This window comes from Mycetomoellerius zeteki, unplaced genomic scaffold (genome assembly GCF_001594055.1).
Source record: "Mycetomoellerius zeteki isolate Tzet28-1 unplaced genomic scaffold, Tzet1.0 scaffold197, whole genome shotgun sequence".
Taxonomy (NCBI): domain Eukaryota; kingdom Metazoa; phylum Arthropoda; class Insecta; order Hymenoptera; family Formicidae; genus Mycetomoellerius; species Mycetomoellerius zeteki.
Window position 1 is genome coordinate 289,216 of NW_017256926.1, and position 10,928 is coordinate 300,143.

Sequence of the window (10,928 nt, forward strand, 5' to 3'; positions counted from 1 at the left end):
GTACTAATTGGTCCCGGTTTTCGCTGTACACTATTTCTTTAACATGTCCCCACAAATAAAAGTCTAAGGGTGTGAGATCTGGGGATCTTGAAGGCCATACGATTGTGCCTCCACGGCCTGTCCAACAATGATATTTGTTGTTGAGATATCTTCTTACCTCTCGGGAGAAATGCGGTGGAGCACCATCCTGCTGGAAGATCAGTCGTTCCTGAATATTAAGAGGCACGTCGTCTAACAAATCTGACAAATTATCGCGAAGAAAATGTAAATATCTTTCTCCTGTTAGAATATCTGGCAAAAAGTACGGTCCGATTATGTGATTACCGATTACTATTCCACCCCACACATTCACACTGTGTTGGAAATGAGTTTCTCGCGTTGCATACGGATTTTGAGAAGACCACACATGTGTATTACGGATATTAAAAGTACCATCTCTCGTGAATTATGCCTCATCTGTCCATAAAATGAACGATGTAAATTGTGGGTCACTGTTATGTTGTTCCAGTAAGAATTAAGTAGCAATTAATCACGCGTTCGAGTAATTAAAAAATCAAAATACGTTGCCAAGGGTTCAGGCATCGATAATTAGGCGGGCACGGTTATGTATCCGACAACGAGGACAACAGTTCCAGCAATACTGTAATTAATAAAATAAAATTTTGTTTACTAAAAATTGTCTTTGTGATTTTCCTTAATCTTAGCTTTTAGAATCCGTGTAAACATAGTTTATAAACACTATACGCGCGTTATACGTCGCTCGACGAACCGTAGCTTAGTCGCAACAGTATACGTACGCAGTGGATTTTCAAACTCGATTTTCTCGAAAATTAAGCAGAAGATCGAAAAATTTTATTCTATATATTTTGTTTATTTTTTCATAAGGAATCACGTCATGCCCGCTTTTACATATTATTCGGCCGGACCCTGTATACTGCTAAAGTTTTATTACAAATGAATATATGGCGCAGTTCCACAACTTACGGTTAACTCTTAACCGAGGTTCAACTTGTTTCTCATTTCTTTCCAATTCTAGAATTGGAAAGAGACAATGAATAACCGTGAGTTGTGGAACTGGGCCTATGTAATTAAATTAATCTACGTTAAAAATTATTTTATCGCAAGATAAGCAACATTATTAATTTTATGTTATCTCCCCCCAAATAACAATAATTGATAGGTACTTAAAAATATATCATAAGTTTGAGCTTATTGTACCATAAATGGAATTTCATGAAAAAATTCTAAATTCTAAATTATATATTACAGCTGTAAATTATCTATTTACAAATTTAATTTTTATAAAATGAAATGTTAGTGTGTGACACGGTATGACCTTCAATGCATTATGTATGTAAGGCAGGTACAATCTCTCTAAGATTCGTTTGTTACGTTGTTCGACGAGCTAGCTTGAATAGTATTTGAAAGAGATGGAGCCACAACCTCATCATCGATGTAATCCTGTTGCTCGGTTGCATGCTTAGACCATGATGAAACCTGAACCAATCTGTAAAAAAATAATAACTTTTTAAAATTGAATTATTCGAAGGTAATTAAGAAAAGCGGCACAGTTGTTTAGTATATTTTGTTACTCGAGAAAAAAAATGATGTACGAAAAAATTTCCACAAAAATCATAATTCACTTACAGAATTATTAAAAGCACGGCAATTTGCGTGACGAATGTCAACCAATAAAAAGAGTTTGGTGCTGTCTTTATTGTAGCGTTGTAAAGTTGGGAATATAAAATGCCGCTAAATAGCGGAACTGCATTATCACATACGGAAAGCATCGCGAATATCTTCCCTGAAAAATCAGAATGACGCGATTATCCTTTTTTTTCTCTCTAAAATCTTTAAAGTGGAATTTAACCCTAAAGAGTAAAATCTCACTCTTAAAAATTGACAATTAAACTACTCTTTTTTAACATTGGTTTAATTGTCACTCTTTAGAATTGGATTTCACTCCAAAGGTTTTAGAGAGTTGTTACAATGAAAAAGAAAAATCATCAGTGTGGCACGAAATTAAAACTGGTATTAAACTAGATCTGATTTGATATAAAAATCCCTTATGCATGAAAATTTAGATTCTAGTATAAAATATACATATTTTCCATGTTTATAGTACCAAAAGTACTAATCTAACGGGATTAAATTGGTTTTAATCTATACATAGAGTAAAAAAATAATTGCAATAATTAACACTGTCCAATATTATTTTTCAATGGTTATGTAGTTATTTTCGATGTATTTTTGTCTGCTGAATACAAATCCGTTGGCCAAATTTGGCTGTCATGATCATAATTGTAGGAAAAGTGGTATCAAGGAAGTAAGAAACGATAATTTTGACGTTAGTTTCGGTAGTAAATTGTTTTTTAAAATTTCGTTAATGCCACTCAAAAGTATTAACTTAGCTTTAAAATAAATTTTGTTTTGTTTTGGTATGATTTTTGAGATATAGCAATTTCGAAATAGTTCTTTTTCCATGATGTAATAAATAGAAAAGGTATTTTATTCTATTTTAATATTTTGCATTATGTGGAAAGTAAGTGCTTTAGTACTTACATAATATAATCAGATTGTACTAATCGAAAAACAACATGAAGTTGACAAATATACATATATTACAATATGATAGGAAGATTATAATCTTGAATCGAACACAATGAAAATTATAATTTTCCTGCTATATTGTATTTTGTCAGTTTCATATTATTTTTTTATTTAACATCCGATTATATTATATAACTACTGAAGTAGGTACTTATTTTCACATAATACATTATTAAAATAAAACAAAATGCTTTTTTTCATGTATTATATAGGAAAAGAACTATTTAAAAATTGCTATATTTCAAAAATAAAAAATTATACCGAAACAAAACAAATTGCAGTTTAGAGCTAAAAGTTGATAGTGTGCCATTAACAAAATTTTTCAAAAAATTTGCTGCCGAAACTACAACATCATGAAGATCTTCAAAATTATCATTTCTAGCCTCTTTGAAGCCATTCTTTTCATAATTGTGACGTGATGACCAACGGATTTACGTTTAGTAAGTAAAAACACGGGAATGTGACTGCTCACATTCGTATTACGAAAAAGATCAAATCTTGTCTGACAGTGTTACTATCACGCACCTCGTTCCTCTATAGGCACAAGTTTCGAGGTCATAGATCTGAGTACTGGAGCTACCACTGGTCCTAACGCAGCGACAGTAGCACCTGAAAAATAATTATTGTAAAATAACTTCTAATTACTTTATTATTTGAATATATATGCATATAATATTTTTATTAAAAAGTTTGAATGATAATGATACCGTATAATATTCATTGTCAGAAATAATTTGATTGATATAGTCGAGAAAGATCATATTACTTACCCACATAAAATAATTCCGGCCGGTTCGCTAAAACAAATACTATTCTTCCAGCTGCGTGCGCTGCAGCTCCAATCATTACGATGAAAGTGTCCTTCATTCTTATTAATTTACTCATGATAGGCACTCCAATGAGCATTGCTGTGGGAACAAAGTTCTTTTAAGTATTTCATACTTTCTAATAGCACTTAAAGTATTTATGTAAGAATAATTATATAATTAAAATATTTTTATATGAGGATAAGAATATTATTTATTTTTATGAACTACTATGGTGGTATTAAGATCTGAATTTATTAATTTATTTAAAACGTTTATAGTTATAAAAAAATGCTAAAGTTAAAAAAATTTGAATATCTAAAAATAGCTTAAGAAAAATTTTCAAATCCAATTACGACGTAATAATAATAATTTATTTTATACGTTCTCTTACACAAAAAAAGTTGAATTTTTTACAAGATCGATTTCAATTTCGCAATTGGGTCATAATTTCTCTATTATCATTAGTAATCAAGATCATGAATTAGCTAAAAGTGAAAGTTTTCGCGATTTCAAGAAGAAATTTCTCCTTTCACTTCGCTAAACTCATTGCGAATTGATATCGTCGAGATTTGCGAAATGTCAATTTGATTGTACTAATTTGAATCAAGTTTATAGTACGTTAAACTGACCTAATACGAAGAGAGTTGACTGGAATGTTTTAAAGTTACTAAAATCCGTCACATTCCAGTTAAAGATTAGCGAGGTATACATCTGACTCTTGGCCTTTTCATCCCTCTGGAATGTATATAGACACATCGCCAACAGGAGCAACCACAGGTGTAATTTGCCATGATTGAGCCTCGACTTCAACAATGTTCGTATTGTCGTAGCGACATGTCGCATGTCGAAGAAGTCTAGCAGCCAATTATTGTCCGAAAGCGGTTGCTGTCGTGGTGACGTTTGCCATTTGAGCCACACAAGCGCATATATAATTGCTATTAAGAGCAAAGTCGCATTTACAGTGAACATAATCGTGTAGGACATGTTGACCAAATGTGTAAACACGTACGATCCAAGTGCAATTCCTGCGAATGAAAAGAAACGTAATTGATTATTTAAACGTTACAAGATTGCGAAGACTTTTATATAACCGCGGATATATTTGTAAAATGAAAGTAGTGAAATAATTATCAACGACAATTCATTAATTTTAACGACTAATATATCGTTTATAGAAAAAAGAAATTTTATAATAAATATTGAATATTTATTATACAATTTTTTAATAAAAATTTATTTATTACATAATTCGTTTTATAATAATTAAATTTTACAATAAATATTCAATATTTCTTGTAAAATATTTTTTTTCTGTAAACGATTTTTGAGTCGATAAAATTAATGTCGATGATAATGTTGGCAACATTGTATTTATCTCAACGATACAAAAGTTCAGAAGACGTCTTAAAAATTTATAATCTTTATTCAAATTTATCAAAGTTCTTTAATGATAATTGTTCAAATAATTTAATAAATTATCCGTGGATAAAATTGTTTTGAGAGTGCTTGTCTCTACCCGAGGGCATGGTACTGAGATAAATGACATCCAGGATCGTGATTCTCATGGTTCTCTGTTGCACGGAGCTTATGTCCGATATGTATGCGAAACTGCTGCCGAAGATCGCAACATCGCTGCCCAGAATGCTCATCGGCAGAGTCGCCGTGTACACCACCATGTTCAGATTCCAAGTATCTATCATGGAATTGATCACGATCATGAAGGAATAAACAAATTTGCCTATTAAACCGAGGACAAGTGGCAATTTACGTCCACGCCGATCACTCCAGTTACCATAGAACATCGCCAAGATAATAGGCACCACGTGTCCAGCAATGTCATTCCATTGATGAAATTCTGAGACAGTCATCTGCAAAATGATCTTTTCTTAATGAAACGTAATTGAAAAGTGGAAATCAATTATTGTCTCAGCATAAAAAGTGCTACCCTAAACTGTGATAAAAAGATGGTTGAAATATCATATGTTCATAAAACTACCTACACGGAGAAAACTGCGCAGCGATGATCGCTAAATCGCGCAGCGCCGATTACTGTACCGATAAAAAATATTCACTGCACAGCGATAATTACCGTGCGCGCGCTAATCATCGCTATTTGGACAGTAATCACAGCTGCGCTGAATAGTATTCACAGTACTCAGAACTGTGCGCGCAGCACTGATAGCTGTTTGAAACGCTACTGATTGCTTACACGCGCAGCAGTCTCTGCCTTTCGCACAGCAACGTTTAATTATTTCATTGGAAACATTATTCATTTCAATTATATATATAGGATTAGTTAATTTGCGTATATAGGTTAAATAATTGCAATAAATGTATATACATATATTAAATTTTTTAATATTTAAATAAATTTTTTATTTCCAATTTATGATGATTTGTTCAATTAAAAGCAATTTTTTATATAATAAATAAAACATTTATTAACTTTTCAACATTTTTTCGACTCTCTTTGTTGAATAAATTAATAATTTTTTCCGACCTCAGCAATGTTATTTACATTTTGAAATTAATTTTGAATTTGCTAATGAATTGTTTTTGTTAATTCATTATAAAAATGTATAAAAATACAAAAATCAATTTGTGCTTTGATTTATCAGCTCAATAAACATTGATTTCATTAGCAATTGTTTTTCATGTACTAACTATTACAAAAAGAAGTTAACTTTTAGATTGTACATGTTTTCTCCGTGTAAGCTCTTAAGCATTTTATTTAATCTTCCGTTTTTAATATATAAGTTTTCGTAAAATAAAATAAGTGCGAAGATATATGTTCGAATATATCTTGAATATATTCTCTTACGTGTTGCATGATACGTATCTTTGTTGCGTGGGTATCTCATGCTAATATTTAGCTTGGCAGCTATGATTGTTTTGATAACATCCCAATTATATTTTCACTGATTATCTATACCTCAATAACTTCTTACGTTGTAGTTGCAAATGAGATTCGTACAAGTACTATTGTCAGCTGAATATTTGCATTTAATAACTAAGCACTTGTTCCAAATAATGTCAAGCTATTAAATTATGCTTCAATAGTTTAATATAATGCGCGCGTTCTTCCTCTTTTTATAATATATTATTTTCTTTTCTTTTATTTTAAATATGGTACAATATGTTTTACCTGTACTTTGGTCTTTATTTCTTTATTATCGTCATCATTTAGGTGCCTACAAATTTCTTCAGAGTAACCATGATCCACTCGACACGCTTTATATCTAAATAAGTCTTGCTCTATGACCGATGTGAACATAAACGCCATCATGTAGAGCCACATAGTCGGCTCTACTGATACATGTTTTATCCATCCGAAATATTTTCTACACGCCCTGTTTGTATGGGAAGGTTCCATCCGTGGTGTCGCCTAGAAATTGCAAAGTAAACATTGAAACATATATTTCGAGGATAATTTTGTTTATTAACAATGTATGTTAAAATTATAAAATGTAGAGTATAGGTTCTTTATAGAGTATAGATAAATAGTAGAAAACCATTTCCACATTCAACTCATTAATGCCCAATTTATCTTTCTTAATTTTTTTTGTTATTTTCTTACTGATAGAAATAATTTAAAAAAATATGTATCACCTCTGAGAAGTAGACTATAACTAAAAAAGAGATCTGTTTACACCAATAAGACATAAGCAAGTCCCTTATTCAGGATTCAACGTGCCAAAACGTGATTGCCCTTCAATGAGGACAGTGGATTATACTTAATGAATTAAACTAACGAATAAATGTAAAAATATGATCGACACTTTTTAAAATTTATGCTAATAAAAATAAGAGAGTTATAAAATTGTAATTATAATTGCAATTGCACAGCTAATTCAATTAATCATTTATATATAAATTCTTCTCTATTACACACAATCTCATTCTCTATTACACACATTGAAACGCGTTCAATATCGCATATTATGCAGCCTATATCACAAAGTATCAATCTTGTGAAATGTAGTCACTGTTTCATCATTTCTTGTGTTATCTACATAATTTTGATCTTTCGAACTATTTCCAATGTTTTATCTATTATAAAAAGAAAATATAAATAGTGCTCTTAATTTTAAATTCGTGAGAGAGACACAGAAATAGATATAATCGAGATATTCACTAACGTTAACTACATATTATTGTTTAATCCTTAGATATTTTTGCACAATTCTTTACGTCTTTAGGCTTTATGATTTTCTTTACAATTATTTTATTCTTTCTTTAAATTAATTATAAAAGAAAACAGACAGAATTACAATGTATATATTGATAACACTAATAATGTAAAAATATATTGTTTTCGAAAATTCTGAATATATGTATGTTATAAAACAATTATGAAGTACTAAAACTTTTATAGGAGACCCGATAGATTTTATATATAATGCTAGAATATTAAAAAATTAATTATATCATACAACTGTGACGACTTGAAAAATGCTTTTTATCTATCAAATAATTTTAAAAAAAGGTTAATATAATCTCATAGATATAACTATGTCTCTCTGACAAAAACATCACAAGAATATTTAAGAGCTAAAATTAAGTCTCCAGCTTGCCGCTATAATTGATTACATTGCATTATGGATTATAAAAAAGGAAATTATAAATAAAAAAAACTTAATATAATAATTTTAATAAATTTAATCATTAATAATTTAATGAATTTAAATTTTTAGAGAGAATATTTTAATAATTAAGATTATATATTTGAAATTTACACGTATAATAGAATGCGTTTATATTAAATATAATAAATTATTCATAAACATAACAAAATATTTTTTTTTAAATGAAGATAGAAAGGAATTAGGTTTTTTTTCTTTATCACAGAAATGTTTTTAGAAAAAGGCAGAATTGGACCAAACAATATTTTTATAATTTTAATTATAATGTCATATAATAGTGTTTACCTCATTGGTTTTGATATCGCTGTTAGTCACTATCGGTTTCTCCATTCTCTTTTTTTTTTAATTAAAGAATTTTAATTAAAGAAAAACTTCAGTGCAAATGAATGAGCTTCTTACGTCTAAATTCTCTTACGTATTCATCGTTCTTGGAGAGTCCGCTACTTTACTGGAAATACATTAGTGCTCAGGTTTTCGAAACTTGCTGAGCTAGTTCTTAATTTGTGCTGAGATAGAATATTTTATCTATGTGTGTGTTAGCATTAGGTCGGTTTAGTCATATTCATTGTCGGTTACAAGATTTAAAAATGTTAAAAAACATGAAAATTTCGTATTTTTTTACGGTTGTTTGGATAATAATTTTACAATGCATACATATATTCTTACGTTTTGTTTCGCGGTAAAAAATTGCTAATTAAACTAAATATATACTTTTAGTATATAATAGTAATAAGACTTAACAAATTTAAAAATTCGAAAGGAAATAGGGCTACGAGCCAAAGGTTAATCATTGTGAGTTAAATTATTAGTATAAACATCATAATAATAAAAAACACTTTAATGTCTGCTATAAACAATGAGTGACAAATTAAAGACAAATAAAGAACAAAGAACAGACGTTTCGATCCCTATCGGATCCTCTTATCAATGTTGAAATATAAAATTAAATTAAATTAAAAAATTATACTATGATCTCATATTAACAATTCAGATGACATAATTGAAGCATGGTGCAATGGAAAACGGTAACACAATTTTCCTCCGTATAAATGCATGATTATAATTTATGTGGGTCTTAATAGACAAGCAATGCGAAGAGAGTGAAAAATCGTGTAATCATTAGTCTGTACTGAGATAATATAAATTGATAAAGATCCGATAAGGATCGAAACTTCTGTTCTTTATTCTTTATTTGTCTTTAATTTGTCACTCATTGTTTATAGCAGACATTAAAGTGTTTTTTATTATTATGATGTTTATACTAATAATTTAACTCACAATGATTAATCTTTGGCTCGTAGCCCTATTTCCTTTCGAATTTTTATATACTTTTAGATTTTATTATTAAAAGTTTGCAATATTACAAATTCGCTTAAGATTAAAAAGTAATTTTTGTTTCAATACAAATATTCGGGACAATACATGATAAGCTGGGAAATGATAAGTTCTGAAATTAAAACCACACTCAGAGAAAAAAGTCGTATCAGTAACTATAAATTTGTAGTGAAATAGCGCCTCAACTATATACATATTATTAAATTCTAATAAGAATACTAGATTAAGTGAACTAAGAAAATATACATATATATTACATTAACCATATAAACAATTTATAAATGGTTAATATTACTATATTTTCTTAGTTCACTTAATTTACTTATTGTTGTTATTAAAGCTTTATAATACATAGTTACAAATTTGTGCATTTCTTATTTATTTTTGTCTTCCAAGTTTGAAACCAACGCTGCGCCTTTTATTGTAAACGAGTGGTTTCCTTCTTAGGAGAAACTGAACTCCGCTACGTCCCTCTGGTGACAAAGCCGCGTACTATTCGTACTGAGTGACACTTTAAAAATTTTTGTCTAAACTAGAAAAATGTAATTGTTATATCTATTTGCATGAAGTCCAAGTAACTACTCAATGTAATTGAGTCACTACTTCACTACCAATTAATAGTGCATACAATTTGTTATCGTGACTATATTTTTATAATATTCAGCACTACTTTAGTTTCTATTACTTTGTAAAACTAGTTATAGGTACTTCAATTGCAAAAGTTGCCAAATTTATAGTTGCTGGAACTATTTTGTTTTCTCTCAGTGCAGAAACACATAGAAAAATGTAAGGTAATAAAATGTAAGCAGTAGGCGAATCAGCTAATCACAGTAGAACATATTAGGTAATAATCTTACGTTCTCCACTATAATTAGCCAACTTACTTACTGCTTACGTCTTTACTATCTTATGTTTTTATACGTGCCATAGGCTTATAAGACGTATCATAAGAATTAATCAAGCAAAGAAAATTGAAAATTTTTGATAATTCTTGACTGATTGGTTCATTCTTATACGGTACGTTTTACGGTTATGGAGAATGTGTGCGACAATTCTTTTTTCAAGTTTTTTTACGTTGTTATTTTAAAACTTGCTATCATTACTTCTAATTATTTCTCATTTCTAATTAGAGTTCTAATTATTTCTCATTTCCCTTTCTGTGTTCGAACGGATTATTGTTGGTGAACAGATAATTTGTTGATGTGTGTGTATATATGTTAAACGAGAGTTAATCATATCAAATAGAGATACAATGAGTAGGCGAAATGCAGTAAGAATAGTAAGATATCGTTGTCACACTTACGATAATCGGATGATGCAACTTGGATGTTAAAAATTCGATATCTTGCATTACGAAATCGTTACTGAGAGATATTGCAAAGAGTGATTTAACCGCTCCAGTTTATTCAATAATATAATTCAAAATTATTTATCACGTTATCATTATTTATCATTGCCTGAAAATGGTAAATTGAACACTATTCAATCGCTGTTGCAAATTCACACTTATCTGGAGACACGGTAGTGTCTC

The 10,928-nt window shown here is 29.6% G+C and overlaps 1 protein-coding gene across 3 annotated transcripts in view; it reads right to left on the bottom strand.

The window, feature by feature from the left end:
* Window positions 1-1,323: 1,323 nt before the first annotated feature.
* LOC108722121 (proton-coupled folate transporter) overlaps window positions 1,324-10,928 on the bottom strand; it is a 14,905-nt gene continuing 5,300 nt past the window's right edge. Inside the window, exons 1-8 of one of the 3 annotated variants that reach the window (XM_018447062.1) lie at window positions 10,701-10,827; window positions 6,565-6,804; window positions 4,936-5,287; window positions 4,049-4,444; window positions 3,381-3,518; window positions 3,136-3,219; window positions 1,648-1,804; window positions 1,324-1,507 (exon numbers count right to left, since the gene is read on the bottom strand). In XM_018447062.1, coding sequence (XP_018302564.1) covers window positions 1,375-1,507; window positions 1,648-1,804; window positions 3,136-3,219; window positions 3,381-3,518; window positions 4,049-4,444; window positions 4,936-5,287; window positions 6,565-6,804; window positions 10,701-10,748 — 1,548 coding nt within the window. In that variant the 5' untranslated portion in view covers window positions 10,749-10,827 and the 3' untranslated portion in view covers window positions 1,324-1,374. Of the gene's footprint in view, window positions 1,508-1,647; window positions 1,805-3,135; window positions 3,220-3,380; window positions 3,519-4,048; window positions 4,445-4,935; window positions 5,288-6,564; window positions 6,805-8,347; window positions 8,505-10,700; window positions 10,828-10,928 lie in introns of those variants that run through there. The other 2 variants (XM_018447063.1, XM_018447064.1) reach the window with 2 other exon arrangements.